At 35.4% G+C, this 17149-nt stretch overlaps 1 protein-coding gene across 1 annotated transcript in view; it reads left to right on the forward strand.

Annotated features, from left to right (window-relative positions):
• The window catches only part of LOC125669151 (uncharacterized), a 55988-nt gene extending 41896 nt beyond the window's left edge, over window positions 1-14092 (forward strand). Inside the window, exons 31-38 of the mRNA XM_048903600.2 lie at window positions 2930-3060; window positions 6413-6644; window positions 8926-8973; window positions 9575-9673; window positions 10071-10142; window positions 10541-10588; window positions 11810-11934; window positions 13567-14092. Of these exons, the coding sequence (XP_048759557.1) occupies window positions 2930-3060; window positions 6413-6644; window positions 8926-8973; window positions 9575-9673; window positions 10071-10142; window positions 10541-10588; window positions 11810-11934; window positions 13567-13746 (935 nt within the window). The 3' untranslated portion in view covers window positions 13747-14092. The remainder of the gene's footprint in view (window positions 1-2929; window positions 3061-6412; window positions 6645-8925; window positions 8974-9574; window positions 9674-10070; window positions 10143-10540; window positions 10589-11809; window positions 11935-13566) is intronic.
• The last annotated feature ends 3057 nt before the right edge of the window (window positions 14093-17149 follow it).

Genomic DNA, 17149 nt, shown 5'->3' on the forward strand with positions numbered 1-17149 from the left:
CAGCAATTAAACCCAGCTGACTACTACATTCCTCCCTCCTTAAATGTGTTCACAATTGAAGACATCAACCCAGGATCTTTATCCCCTGGCAGTCATTTTCACCTGTCAGCACCAGATCCTGGTCACGGCACCAAATGTAACAGGAAGGAAGAAAATGCAATGGACTAGACCAGTATTAGAACCTGGGCCCTCTGAATCTCTAATCAGGTGCTCTACCAACTGAGCTGTCTAGTTACTGGCGATTGAACCCAGCTGACCACTAGGTTTATATTCAGACCCAAGCAGCAGTGATGTGGCAGGTTGAAGTTTGTTAGGAGGTCCAATTCCCAAGAAGCTTATCATTTAATCTACCAGATGATTGAATGAAAGCTATTTTAATAATGTCGCTTAGAAAACAAATCGCATCATTCACAACTGATATCATTAAGTGGTTTGGTTTGATTAAATGAGAAGATATTGTCAAAAATTATTGAATTAGATTTTCAAAAATATATACATTGAAAGTACTGTTTTTAAGTTATCCAACCATTGTATTGTTTTCAAATTGGATTCATGGAAAAAATATTTATGACGATAATTGAACAACACAGCCCAAGTTCTCCAGTTAGAAATCATTTTCACCATTTGCAGGTCATGTGATTTCAGAGACGATACAAACTCCTTGTAATCACAGCCCAAGTTCTCCAGTTAGAAATCATTTTCACCATTTGCAGGTCATGTGATTTCAGAGACAATACAAACTCCTTGTAATGTCTGAAATAACTCGTTATAACAAAATAACTAACTCGTTATAACAAAATAACTAACTCGTTATAAAGAGATAAATAACTCATTATAACAAAATAATTAACTCGTTATAAAGATTGATCGAATATTGTTTTACGTCTCTCTCGAGAATATTTCACTCATATGGAGATGTCACCACTGCAGGTGAAGGGCTGCAAAATTTAGGCCTATGCTCGGCACTTATGGCCATTGAGCCTGGAGAGAACTTTATTGTGCCACACCTGCTGCGACACGGGACCTCGGTTTTTGCGGTCTCATCCGAAGGACCGCCCCATTTAGTCACCTCTTACGACAAGCAAGGGGTACTGAGGACCTATTCAAACCCCGATCCACATGGCAGTTGTTATAAAGAGATACATAAATCATTATAGTGAGATAATGAACTCCTTATGACGACATACTTAATATAGAGCTAGTTAAATTGTTATATAGTGAGATAACTCGTTACAGGTTTAATGAGATAATGAACTCGTTATAATGAAATAATTAACTCTATAACGAGATAATAACTCGTTATAACAAGATACTGACGCGTTATAACTAGATGCTAACCTTTTTTTTTTACTTTTTCAGGAATAAGCCTATCTCGGTATCTGGTTTTCATACTAAAAATTGACTGGCCATAACTACTACATTTAGTCAACATATTTTGGCATTATCATGTTATTTGATTCGCGTTATATATGGAGCGCCAAATTAACATAAACTCAAATAATTGAAGATATCTTCAATTATTTGAAGATATCATCAATTCATTTGATGCGCGCAACAATTGAATTAAAGATCTCTTCAAATAATTAATGATATCTTCAATTCTGAATTATTGCGCGCATTAATTGAATTGATGATAGCATTAATTCTTCAACTGAATTGATGCGCGCTTCAATTGAATTAATGATCTCTTCAAATGAATTAATGATATCAACAATTGAATTGATGCGCGCTACAATTCAATTGAAGAGAGCAATAATTGATATAATGCGCGCATTAAATCAATTGATGAGAGCAATAATTGAATTGATGCGCGCATTAATTTATTTGATGAGAGCAATAATTGATTTAATGCGCGCATTAATTCAATTATTGCTCTCTTCAATTGAATTAATGATATCTTTAATTCATTTGAAGAGAGCAATAATTCTTTTAGAGAGAGCAACTATATAATTAAAGATATCTTCAATTCAACATATCCACAATTGAATTAATGATATCTTTAATTGAATTGTTGCTCTCTTTAAAAGAATTGATGCGCGCATTAATTCCTTATACAAAAGCATTGTAAATGATTTAAAGATATCTTCAATTGAATTAAAGAGATCATCAAATTATTTATACCGAGCTCTAAATTAATTATTGCGAGCAATATTTCTACTAAATTGATGTTCTCATCAAATGAATTGAAGAGAGCAATAATTGAATTAATGCGCGCATCAAATCTATTTTTGCTCTCATTAATTGAATCAATGCGCGCATCAATTGAATTGAAGAGAACAATAATTGACTTAATGCGCGCATCAAATCTATTATTGCTCTCATTAATTCAATTGATGCGCGCATTAATTCAATTGATGAGAGCAATAATTGATTTGAAGCGCACATTAATTCATTTGATGAGAGCAATAATTGATTTAATGCGCGCATTAATTCAATTAAAGAGAGCAATAATTGAATTGATGATATCTTCAAATAATTGAAGATATCTTCAATTATTTGAGTTTATGTTAATTTGGCGCTCCATAGTTATATGCTCTTTAAATTTGGTTTATTCCGTTGAATTACTATAGGATTATGCAAATTTTCAAACATTTGCATATGGCACAGGTGAAAGAAGTATAAATTAAAACAACCATGTAGGGTGGTGGTGGGGGATGGTGGGGGATCTCTTAAATTACGGAATAAACAGTATATTAAAGATGTGCGAATCAAATAACATGATTATGCCCATATTTTTATGACAAAATCATTTTGGAGTGTAAAATATTGAAAATGAATGTTGAAGTACGTAAATTACAAGCAAAATTTTGTACTTACAAATTTATAATTAATTAATTGTGTTATATGCCATTCATAATTTTTAAGTTTATTAAACGAAACTGGTGTAAAGTCGGGCTCAATATTCCGTTAAAACGATAATCTTTCATAGTCTGGTCCCCGCCCCACCACTCTTTGATCACTGGTATCATTTTGGGTAATACAAGTGATCATGAAGTGGCGGTACGGGGACCAGACTACAACTTTCAAAACATGAGTGATGACAGCGACGATAATTTTGAAGTATGTCTAATTTAATTAATCTTTACTGTGGGTGTGTATTAAAATGCTTCTTTAATATATACGGAGGATGTTGCTGACGACTACATAATAAGCTGAACTGTCGAAGGGGGCCAGACACCGACTTCTCCTAATAAAATGCAGTGTTGAGTGTATTTTCGCTTTTGATAAAATTTAATTTAAGTGCTTAAATTATTAAAAATAGTGAATAATGATTTAAACCTTAATGCATTTTAAGAAATATGTAGGAAGTTGCTGTTAGGGTTTCGTGTCGTGCCAACAAAAATGACATTGCAGCGGGTTGAAGAAATCAATGCTGAATGCATTCTTTAATTACATGTTCATACATAATGACCTTAAGCAGGTTGGGAACACTTCTCCTATAGCGAGATATTCTCGCAAAAACGCGATTATCCCTCTTTAGCGAGAAATAAACATGACGTTTTAGCGAGATGATCCCGCTACATGGGGAAGTGTTCCCATTGACCTGTTAAGCAGAGTGTCCATTACCCCCAGCAGCAGAGAACTCTGATCAGTCAAATCATCACCTCCTCTGCTGACCTCCAGGAATTTAATTGCACCAATTGAGTCAGTCACGATTAAATTTTCTTCAACAGGTCTTCCCTTTTCTACAAATTCTATGTGACTGTGAGACATCGATCTGCTGTCCATCTTTCTATGTTCCAATATCATGACGACCCTTGCAGCTCCCTTCAAATTTCTGCTTTGTACTTTTCAAAATGTCATTTCAGTTGTTGCTGATCATGCACTTGATTTATGTGTGTGCAGGTCAATCATAGGCCCCATTCTCAATGTGAAAAAGACCAGATTTTCTTCCAAATTCATCATCAGAACCCACAGGTTTTCTCTCTGCCACACTACACTCCACGTGAATGTAATGGGAGGGGAAACCTGTAGGTTCTGTTGTTGTTGTCGGTTCCTTTTTATTTATGTGCAGATGTACAGGTATTGTCCACACTAGTGGGTCCCCTTCCAGGTATCTGGCTAGCTGCACGCATGGCAGATCTCACCTCAGAGCTCCATTTTTTCCAATCATGAGGGTCGGCAGTAGAGAGCTATTCTTTTCGATCTCTCTCCATGATATCATTGACTGACCAACACTAAGCCTACCAGGAACTTGTACATTGAGAGCGCATTTGACTGCACTGCTAGATCTGACAACATGGCCATACCAGTGGAGTCTCCTTTCCCTTAAGATGAGGTTGAGGTCATTGAGACCAAGCCGCCCCAGCATTTCAATTGAATCTACAGTGGCCACATCTTCTGGCTTGATGTTACAGATCTGTCTGATCATGGCCCTAGCTGTCATTGTGCTGTAGGCTATGGAGATTTAGCTTGGTCAGTGCCCAGGTCTCATTGGCATGGAGCATATCACTCCATACACAAGTGTTATACATTCGACCACGGGTCTTGTACGACAGGTGACGTGATGTCAGGACTGGCAGCCGCTCCTTCAACTTCTTCCAAGCGGTCTTTACACATGTAGTGTTTGCAACGTCACAGCCACCAGCTGCGGAAAGCATGTCTCCTAGGTAACAGAAGGAACCTACAACCTCCAACTTGTCCAGACCAACTTGGATATCACTCTCAGTCCTTTCCTTTCCATAGCTTCTTTCCAAGTCAGGAGCCTCTTGACACATTCATCCAGTGAGTCAGCAATGATAACCAGGTCATCTGCGTACAGATCCTCCCAGGGAACACTGGTGCAAAATTCTCGTGAAAGAACCTCAAGCACGATGATGAAAAATAGAGGGCTGAGTACTGACCCCAGATGGACTTTGACCTTCACAGCAAACTCCTCACTTTAGCCGTCACCATTGCGAACACAGCTACAAGCATTGGCATACATCCCCTGCACCAGATGCACAATCCACTCTTCCATACCAAGTTTTCGCATTGCCCACCAGATCATCCTCTAAGGAACACGGGCATATGCCTTTTCAAGGTCCACGCAGGCCATTTAGAGCCGTTTGTTTACTGCAAGATATTTTTCTTGCAGCTGCCGAACAACAAATATTGCGTCAGTTGTACCTCGATCTGCCAGGGACGAAGCCACACTGGGAGTCATCGATTGTCACCAACTGCCTAATGAGGTTGTCCACAATCCAGGACTTTCATGACTTGTTCTGTCAGCTTGAGTCCACAGTAGTTGCCCCTGTCCAGAGCATCACCCTTGCCCTTGTAGAGGCAGATAACGAAGCTCTGATCCCAGTCAGTGGGGACCTTGCCATCACGGACGATTGAGGATGCAAGGTCACGGATCATGGATACACCTGTGTCACCTGTGGCTCTGATCATCTCCACTACTATTCCCGATGGTCCAGCTGCTTCACCCGACTTCATCTTGAATATGGCCTTTTTCACCATATCAGTTGTGATTGGGACAGGTGGCCCTTCCAGTGGTGGTTCATCGGTTAGGTGTTTAGGGTCCCAGTCAAATTCCACATTAAGGAGCCTTTCATAATGCTCTAACCAAGCTTTCTCCTTTGCTTCTTGGTTCAATGACATCTCACCTTTGTCATTCTTTACTGGATTGTTGCCCACAACATCAACATTCTCCCTTCGCATCTGGTTTGCAAGGCGGTACACCTCTGAAGACCTGGTATCTACGTTTTCGTATATCTTTTCTGCCTCATAGCGAGCATGATGAACTGCCCGTCTAGATGTACGCTTGGCCTTTTCCAGACTTCCAGGCCTTATAATTAACCTTTTAGCTGTGATGGTCTGTTCCACAAGGTTTGTCCACCACCAAGTTTCTCATTGCCATCGGTGGGATCGTGTTATGCCACACACCTTTGCAGTTGTCTTCAGCACACTTGTCTTGAGGTTAGCCCAGATTTCCTCTGTACCGTTAGCTGATGACCCAAATTGTTAGAACCTGTTTCATTATCCTCTTCATCAAATAAAACAATTATAATTTGAGATATTTACCTCCCTTTTTTTAATTAATGCTGAATTATATTGCTTATAACCAAAGAATGATATGAATTCCTAGCCTTGAACATCCCATTTCATATCGCCCCACCACAGTCCCAGTTTTTCAGTGAGAGTCCTGTTCTACATGCAATATGATTAATTTTTTTTTACTTTGGTTTAGTCTTTGTTTGGGACCTGGCCTCTCTGTCTACTTTTAGAAGATCGATAAAATTTCCTTGGACCATACAAACTTCAGTGGGCCATACCAATTTCAGTGGGCCACCCGTCAACACCAAACAAACAATTCTTTTTGGGCCATTGTGCTATGTGGCATTTCCTCATCCCAAATCACATACAATGTCTGTTGAATTTATAGCTACAACCTGTAAGTGGCTTAATTTGATATTTTTTTTTGCAGATACCAGGGACCACAGGAAGTACTGATAATTTCCCCCACATAGACTTCACTGCCTGGTCACCCCAGTCTGGGTCTGGTCTGGATTTTTTGTGTCTTGTCCCTTTCTCAACAACTTATAAGCCCACCTATAAACAAGAAGAGTCGCCGGGAAAAGTGAAAGTTAGCGTCACTCACAGACAACAGAGACAGAAAAAATTTAAATGCAGCTCTACCGTTGGCAACTATATAGCAGGTATAAATGTTATGTACAGTCGAGTCAGCAAAAACCATGATCCAAAGTATAAGTATTGAGGGTGTCTATATTCAGTGAAAACTCTGTGATCCGACACCTGTGCAATTCATTTCACTGGCCATTCCGACCCTTATTTTTCATTCTGAATATCATACTTTCATTGTACTAAATGTCTCCCAGTGCATGTCGGATTAGACAGGTTTCACTGTACTTTATGTCTCCCAGTGTGTGTCAGATTAGACAGGTTTCACTATACTTATGTCTCCCAGTGTATGTCAGATTAGATAGGTTTCAATGTACTTAATGTCTCCCAGTGTATGTCGGATTAGATAGGTTTCACTGTACTTAATGTCTCCCAGTGTGTGTCAGATTAAACAGGTTTCACTGTACTTAATGTCTCCCAGTGTGTGTCAGATTAAACAGGTTTCACTGTACTTAATATATCCTAGTGTATGTCAGACCAGTTTCACTGTATCGTCGACTGACCAGTTTCGGTGACCTTAGTGATAAACTGTGATTTTCTCATTAATCACTTGGAATAAATAAATAAAGTACAACCTACCTTTAAAGTAATTAAATTCCTTTACTTTCATCCGAAAATTTCAAATTCTTTGGTATGTTAATTGAATATATTTTCGTAACAAAAACATGTCACTTTGTGGTCCTAAAACAGTGACATCACCTATTTCGGTGACCATTGTTAATATAGGTTTGCCAAAAGTCTGTAACTTTAAAAACGTGTATACAGGAGGAATGTGCAACTAAACGTCAATAAATAAAATAACATAGTGTAGAATTCTAGACATTTGGTATACTTTATATCAATTTGAAGGTTTGCTTGAAAAAGTAATAAGTAAATGGGCTCGTTTATGGGGTGCTCGTGTTGATTGTTTGCATACACTATGGCGAAATTGATGATGCAATCTACAACCGGAAACGACAACATGCACACGTAAACAAAAGGTAACTGATTCTGGTCAGTCACCAACATAGGGCAGTCGATGATACTTAATGTCTCCTAGTGAATGTCAGATTAGACAGGTTTCACTGTACTTAATGTCTCCCAGTGTGTGTCAGATTAGACAGGTTTCACTTTGACTCCCAGTACATGTCGAATTAGGCAGGTTTTACTGTACATGGAAATCATTTGAATGAAGTCAATATTCAAGGGAAGGAAGCTACATGTACATTGCTGGTAAGAACACGAGACAGATGTGGCTTATTGATGATCAATTGTTACGATTACTGTATGTGAACATTTTATGCCCCTGTATAAATCTAAGATTTGGGGGCATATATATTTTGGTCTGTCTGTCTGTCTGTGGCCAAAAAAATTTAACCAAAAACTTTAACCTTGGTAATATCTTTTACACCATTAAAGGTAGAGCTTTCATATTTGGTATATGTATTTCTTGTGGCAAGACCTTTCCATTGACACCAAAATCTGTGACCTTTACCTTTGACCTGGTTCCACTTCGTTGTTATCTGGGGCCATAAGTGTCTTGTTCTCCTTGATCCACACTCATAAAGAAGATCAAGAAAACTAAAAGTGACAAAGTAAATGTAATAGAATGACACACAAATTCGAAGAGTTTCAATTTGTACCTGTAAACTTGAACAAAAAAACTAAATCTTTAGAATTTAAACCTAAGGACAAAAAAAATATATGTTGGTTACTACTTTCACCTCAAAATTTTTAAGGGTCCGTAGGTAGGTAGGTAGTTTTTTTTTGGGGGGGGGGGGTTAATTTATAAGTTGAATTATTTTTTAATGATTTTAATTAGTATTCTACCATGCATAAAACATAGTGATTGTCTGGTAATGAAATAAATGTTATGTGATGAATGAAAACATTTCTTCCACTGTGCTGTAAACAAAAACTGTTTCTGTGTTTTGGAATCTGTTAGTGCATATACTTAATAAGTCAATAAATATACTCTTGTTGTATTGATGACATTCGCAAAATCTGTGAGAATAGAAAAAATGTGTTAGGGTCGGCAGAATTTTTTAGGGTTGGTCGGGAAAGTGGAAACCAACATATATTTTTTTTGGCCTAATGAGAAAGTACATCTACAGTAGGTAATTTGTTATTGATGGAAAACATGTTGAATATTCTTTCATTCAGTGCAAAGCATTTGCTTAATGAAGGAGTGAACTGACCTCAGAAGGACCAAGATGTCCTTAGTCATTCTAGGATTTGAACAGCAAATACCTGTATGTCGTAAAATTTCAAGATATTGATATAAATACATATTAAACTTTCACATTTCCATCTCTGTAGATGAGAGAAGACTGCAGAACGCTGCTAATCAGAATGATTTTAATACAGGTAAGAGTTTAACACAACGTGTGGAAATGCAATGAACATGTACACTGCCCACCATAAATAAGTATACACTTACCAAAATAAGTTACTTGCACATACAAAATATGGGTTTCATCATAGATACTGATTTTTCTATGCAAAATACATAACTCTTATAATATATGAATAGATAACATTAGGCTTTTAACTTTTTACATCCTTATTTTTTATCAAAATACTTCATTTTCTGAATCTTTGAATTTTCTAAAAAGAGATATTATGCAAACTTTTATCTTCAAAATAATTACTAATACATATTATTTAATGTGTACTTTTATAAGACCTTTTGATTTTTCACCTTAAATAAATCAATATCACAATTTAACAGACTAAGCCAAAAATATTGAATGTCCATTATTGTTTAACATATGTTGAAATTGTACCCTTAAAGGATTATTTTACCAAGATAAATTAAAAGTAATACACAATGAATTCAGCTCTTTTTCATTATATTATTAATAAATATATTTCATTCCAAAATGTGTAAGAATCTTATGTGTATACTTATTAATGGTGTGTAGTGTATGAATAAAATTGTTAGCCCTTGCTTTATATTTCATTCTAGTGATTGAGTTATTGGAAGACGGGGTGGATCCATGTTGTTCTGACAACAAGCAAAGAACACCTCTCCATTTTGCCTCATCTCAGGGATATGAAAAAGTTGGTAAGTGTAAATCCCAGATGTTACTGAAAAGAGACTTGCTAAAGAGAAATTGGATTACAGAGAGATCAAATTAAATTAAAATTACATTCTTTGATCTGCTCACTTATTTCATTTGGACCCTTGGTTTAAGTAAAATAAGGGATGGTCATTAATTTCATTTGATTTAGAGTTATCATTCTTGACTTGACATTGTTTTGCTTTAAAAAGATTACTAATGAAGACAACATGAAAAGATTTGATTAGATCAGAATAATCATTCATTTAGCCTGATTTTAGAGATGAAACTCTATGTAAAATTTAAAAAATAATATTTACCTGTATGTAGATTAATGCCCATGGCACATGTAAAGGTAATGTTTTGTGCCTGTCATGAGTACAGTTTGTAACTTTTTCTCAGTGAAAGCTTTGCTTGACAAAGGAGCTGATCCAAATCAGAAAGATATTCTTGGAAACACACCTCTTCACTTAGGTAGGAACTATTTTTTTGGTAATTTCAGTTAGAAAGCATTATCTAAATGTGTACAAATCTTTTCCTAGTATTGATTAGATTTACAGTACAATGTTTTATGATTAGATTTACAGTACAATGTTTTATGATTAGATTTACAGTACAATGTTTTATGATAATTTTGTGAACTACAATCTCCTCATTATTTGTTGAACACTGATTATAGTTTTCATAGTTGAGACACAAAACAAAATCATCAGCTACAGTTTTCATTTAAGATGAATCAATATACAAGAAACAGCTGCCCACAAATGAAGGACTTTGTACTCTCTGGCAAAACCATGAAATTGGATACCCTTGAAAATTGATAAACCAACCCTATACAGAAAAATTACCATATCTTTTTTGTTTATTTCCAGCTGCCTGCACTGGTCAAGTTCCTGTGGTCACTCTATTACTGCATGCAGGTATAACGTCTTCCTCTTATATTCCTCGTCATTAGAGCCCCGAATCAGAGATGCTGTAGTATTGTACTAATCCCTGTGTCTGTCCATCAGTCCAGGCTCCCAATCAATATTGTTGTAATATTTTAACATACAAACTTAATATACTGATTCAGAAGATTCATTATTATTAGATGTAAGTCCTCTCAAGTACAACAATCAGAATTCTACGATCTAGCATCTTCACTACCCAAGGGGAGCAGAGTGGACCAAAAACCCTTGGCTAGCGAAGATGCAATCTAGTGAATTGCCATGGATTGATGATTTCACCGAATATAATACAGTTGAATTTCAGTATTTCAAACACTGATATCTCAAATACCATGGATATGTCAAAGTGATTCAGAAATCCCAACCACTTATTCTTAAAGTATTTTCCCCGAGATATCTTGAATCCTCGGATATTTTGGAGAGTTTTTCTTGGTTCCGTCAAGTTCGATATAACGAGGTTTGACTGTATAAGAAATCCTCAGTATTTAGTAAGTTAGTGAACAATAGTCCAAATGAAGACATCTACATGTATTTTGAAGTCAGAAGGTCAAAGGTCAGGGGAGATAATGACTTTGGGAAAGTGTGACTTACGTATTTTTTCAACAGACACTTTGTAGTGGATGATTGTCAGCAGAAAGCCTCATCTGTAGACTTGTACTAAGTCAGATGTCAATGCCACAATGAGACAATGACTTTAGGATGGTTATCATGATACCCCAAGCTTTAGTAAACTTTCAGACTTCATGTTTCTTAGACAGCAGGTGAATTTAAAACAAGGATTTCAAAAGGTTTTGAGGCACTAGATGAAAGGTCAAGGTCATAATTTCACTTCTTATTGATAATTACTTACAGCAGGTCTTATGATGTTTTTGTTAGTTTTGTGTTCTCTGATTTCTGCCTCTATAAGTTTCAAGAGAGAAATCTGTAGATTTATTAACAGGATAGAAAATTAATCTTCACATAAAATTAGAATATTTTTTTTACAAACATGTGTACAATTTGAATTCTTGAAATGCCAAAAAAAAAAAAAAATGGAAATTGTGAATTTTGTTCAGGATGTGCAGTATATTTTCAGTGTCATACTAAATTGTATGAGGACTGTCATAGTTACCATGCTTTATGTATGTTACTCTAAAGGAATTCTGTTAATTTGGAGAGTGAAAATAAAAAATTTAATTAAGCTATATCCAACAGGAACAAACCTGAAATCTGTAGACAAGTACGGGAGAACTCCACTGAGTGTGGCCAAATCACGACTGAGGTTCCTCATGGAGGAAAAAGACTACTCCTCTGAAAGGGTTAAAGATGAAACCTTAGAGGTATCTTATCTAATTATGCTTGTTTTTTATTTATGATAATTTTATTCACAAATAGTGACAGCAGGCACAGCCTATTTTAGCCCTCTCCAAATTATGCTTATAACATATACAGTATCCTAGTGATGTCAATTATTGATGTAAATTTTTATCAAAGATCAGGTCAACAAGACTCAAAGAAAAAGTAAATAGTTATCGATCTTTAATGGGTTTTCCTTTTTACATCCAGCAATGAAACATCTGACACGGACTTTTTATGGTTTGGAAATGACCCCTTCTCACAATGATTTTAGGGTCCAAAGGTCAAGTAATCTAGATATGCACATAACAAAATGGTTAAGAAGTTTTAAAGCTGACCTTTTCTTTCATGCTCATGCTGAAAATATATAAATACATATATTGAGGTGAAAAGGGCAAAGGTCAAGCAATCATTGACATTGATATAGGGAGGTGGTTTCTGGGCCATGAGTGATTTCTCTTCTTACCTAGAGTCACCCTACTTCACAACTTCACAGACTTGTCATGGGAGAAGGATGATCTATAATGAATTTACAAAGAGGTATAGCACTTTTGCTGACGAAACGGCCAACTCTGAAATCTAAATGGAAAACACAGGTTTCCAATAATAGATTGGTATGTTATATTTAAATGTAAAGCCAATGTTTCGTTAACCAAGATAAATAACTGCCGCAGTTTACCATTACAAACATTTCTATGAGTCGTTCTTTAATCAATAAACCATGTTCCTATATGGAATGATGAACAGTACAATATTCATAGGTACATTCATATCACACAACAACCCTTTTACATAGGCATTACTTAGCTCATTGTCTTTTTCTGACATGGCTACAGCACCTTTAATAGATTTCATCACTTCAATTGCTTTTGGTTGACTATTCGAATGTTTAGCTTTAATTAAATATCAATTGGCAGTTGCTACATGAATTTTTATATTTACTTTTGAGAAGTCAAACTGTATAACAGTTCTTTTCCCCCCTAGACCTATTTTACTTATTATATGCTGTGCATTTGTGCCCCTTTCCTTGTAGTATCTGTTTAGCTTTTCGTCAGCCACATTACAGTTTGAAAATCCTGTGCACACAGGAACAGGTTAGTGTAAACAAACGAAACTACAGTGATCTCGGAATAAATTCTATTTTTTAAGTTGTAACTTGCAAATATTGGAAGTTATGATGAAAATGACTAATATTTGTTATAATATATGTATCACATTTATAACCCTCCCCTCCTCAGGAAAACGACCCCAAAAAATTTGAAAGCAAAAAAAAAAAGCAGGGGGTATTGGTTCTGTTAGGACAGCTCTAGCTAAGTTAAATCAGACAGGGAAAGAAGAGCATATGTAGTTTTATTGAGACGTAATAAAAACACCACCACTATATTTAATGTCACTTTGTAAATATTAAACATTAAAGTGCATTTTGATAACATTTGGGATTGATATTTTCTTGGTAATCGTAATATCTCAGCCAAGACGTGAAGAGGAAGTCAGCCTAATAGATCATTGTTTATTAGATGGTTAAAGGCGAATATAACTTCTTAAAAGGTTGATAATTGTGGAGTTAAATTATGGAATTTACATATGATAAAATACACTAAAAAATTCCCTTTCAGATTGGAGAAATGATGAGAGCTTATTTAAACCTCTCTGGTATGCACCAGGAAGCTGAGCAGTTGGATCAGTTGTGTCAGCAGTTGCAGAGCGTGTCTACACGAGAGGAAGTGGACCACCTTAACTCCCTTCTCACAGACTTAGCCAGTCTGAACATCGAAAAATCTCAAAACAGGACTTAATTTTGTGTTCAGAATCTCATCATTTATGAATTCCTTGAAGCTGAGGAAGATTTTTAAAAAGTGGAAGGAGGTGTGGTATTTTCATTATCCATGTATGGTATTTTGTTTGAGTAGGATGTAATTATGTCTTGTTAATTAGTTATGTTAATTTGTTTATAGTAAACGGTGAAGAAATGATTGTCATTGGTCAGTATTGACACGAACAACAATCATGAAACAAAGCAGCAAAAAAAATGGATTCTTATGAAAATATGTTTGTATTTGTCTTAATGGTAACAATGGTAACAGTATTCATGCTGTTAACGACCAGTACCTGTATTTACAGAAATAAAATATATAAACTGATGGAATTAACTTATTATTTAAATTCATGTGCTGCTATTTGGTGGGTTTTTCCTCTCTCGTTCTTCAGAAAGTTTAACAAATTTCAATTTATGTCAATTGATATTACATCCAAAGTGAAATTTGGAGATACATTGTTCCAGTATTTTATTTTAGCATTTTCTTGTAACAGAGATCATCCATTTCAGTCTGTTACTCCTATACAGAGCTGTCAACCATTAAAATTTGGCATAAGGCTTACGGATTGAGCATCTAAAAAACGCCTTACAATTTCTCTATTCATTCTTACAGTTTCCATTTCTTCTTGGTCAAAAGTTTGAAAACCAGAATTTTTCATAGCTGTTCACCTTCAATTTTTATACCTGTCTTTATACGAGATGTATTATGGTACAGCAATGTCTGTACATCTGTCTGTCCATTTGGGCTTTTCTGTTTCTAATTTCATTACTGTCACATATTAAGCTGAAACTTGCTGTATAGCTTCTTTGTGGATCACTCTAGATCTTGTTGCAATTTTGATCCATTTCGATCTCTCTTGCAGGAGTTTTGCCCCTTCATTTGAAAATTATTGTTATATGGAGGGTACATAATTTGTCCAGCGAACTCCTCCCACAATTTGCAAATGAGGACCATCTTGTTTTACAGTGTTTGTATGGATATTGAAGATGTGCATGCACCAAGGATTTTTATTTCCTTCAATTTTTGAGAAAATTACAGGTTGTTGAACTTGTCTGTTTTGAGAAAATATTACAAAGAAAGTATATGATTTGTTCAGTGAACTCCTCCCACAGTTTTCAATTCTTATTTTACAGAGTGTTTATATGAGTATTGAAAGTGTGCATGTGGCAAGGATTTTGATTTTCTTCAATTTTTGACAAAATTACTGGTCATTGAACTTTGTCAGTTTTGAGGAATTATTACATAGAGAGTACATGATTTGTCTATTTTTCCTTCCACAGTTTTCAAGTGAGGACTTTCGTATTTTACAGAATATTTGTATAGGTATGGAAGATGTGTATGTGGAAAAGATTTTAATTTTCTTCAATTTTTGAGCAAATTACAGGTTGTTGAACTTCGTCAGTTTTGAGGAAATATTGCATAGAGAGAACATTTGTCTTTTATTTTTCCTTCAACATTTTTCATGCGAGGACCTTCTTATTTTACAGAGTATTTGTTTGGGTATGGAAGATGTGCATGTGGCAAGGATTTTAATTTTCTTTATTTTTTTAGTCCATTTTGAGAAAATATTAAATGAACGACATGGTTTTTTTCTTTATTATATAACTCCTCTCACAGTTTAGAAGCTAGGGTATTTGTGAATAACTTGGAGATAGATAGTGCAAGGATTTTGATTCTTAACAAATTTTTATTTTTGACATTTTGAATATATACTGGTTGTTGAACTTAGTCGAATTTGGGGAAATATTTTACACACAGAACTCTTAGTTCATCTATCTACCTCCTGTCACAGTTTTAGGCTAAGACCCAAGTTTATTCATATTATGCAAAGAAAGAATGCCACAGCCGATGATGGCTGATACTACCTGAAGCAAAGCTCTACAAATTATGGCTTAAGAAAAACACCCATGTAAACATTTTCACGGGCGTATTATGTCACCATTTGTGGTACTCTTGTTACCATTAAAATAAAAGTACAGTGCTTGCTAGTATCATCATTGTCCGTTTTTTATGCACATTTACATTCTAAACCATTTATATTAACTTGTTGTTTTTATTCATAAAAACATGCATGTGGCGTTAGCAATGCTATTCATTTCATAGAAATCGACATGGTTATTGATTCCTAGAACTACACACACAAGTGCACTCGCTACACTCTTGATGAAGGATGTTGGGGAAAGTAATCAGGTCTCTGAGGGAAGTTTGCACCTTGGATGAATCATTCTTCTCTAACATGAACCATTTCTTCCATTTCATTGACTGCTTTAATTTGAAAACATTTAAAGAAACAATTTTGGCTCATTTGAGCTGAAAGCTTAATTGAGCTTTTATCATCAAAGTTCGTTTGTGAACTTTTAATATTTTCAACTTTTTCTCGAGAACAACTGGACCAATTAAAATCTAATCTAGTTAGTACCCCACACTGAAAATGCAAAACAATGTAGGATTCACATTATTTGTCAGCCATCACTTTTGTTGTGACAGAAAATGTATTTCTTGAATACTTTTCAACGTCATAAAGTTTACATATTTATAAAGGTAGTTGACAATTAAAGAAAGACACAATTTTGGGGATCATGATAAAAAGAAAAGGTCAAGGTCACAACAAATCTTCAGTTTCCATCTTAACAGTGCCCTCACTAGGACAGGTTGACACAAAGGTAATTGATCTCCGTGTTATTCTCCTTCCATAATCTAAAAAATTATTTAGATGTGCAGCAATTTTCCTTAAATTATATGCCCAAAAACCATTTGCATTCAGTGGTGAAAAGACAATTGTGTCGAGTATTTATTATAAGTATGATCACTGATACCACAAGCACCTGAAGTATGGATATTACTTACAAAAAAAGCGTGAAACGATTACATAAATCGAAAGAGGGATGAGATAGACAGGGAATTCACACATTTCAGAGAAATTGCCACAAAAATAATTATCATAAAGGGGGTGTATAGTAATATCCATACTTCAGGTCCCTGTGTTGATACATGCTTTTAGTTTTCCATTTGTGTTTGCGAAGGAAGTCAACCATCACAATGTGCTATTCCTCTTTTAAAAAAATGGACATATTTCAAAATGATGACCTATAACGACCTGCTCTAGCATCAGAAACCCTACCCTAGGGGCCACAAATCATACAAAATGGGCTCAGACACTAGTTTCTGTAAAGAAAGTTAGATATCTGTATGTACTACGAATTAATTGTCATAACTTTATTTACAGAAAGAATTAAGTGCCAGTGAAATTGGGTAGTAAATTCTCTCCTAATCGCACACACACATATATATACATATACTGTATATAGGGTTATTTTCGACATTCTACACTTGCTGGTGGTTTCGCTCTGTTTTAAAATTCGCCCAGACCCAGTTGTGTTAA

Source organism: Ostrea edulis, chromosome 4, assembly GCF_947568905.1.
Source record: "Ostrea edulis chromosome 4, xbOstEdul1.1, whole genome shotgun sequence".
Lineage (NCBI taxonomy): Eukaryota > Metazoa > Mollusca > Bivalvia > Ostreida > Ostreidae > Ostrea > Ostrea edulis.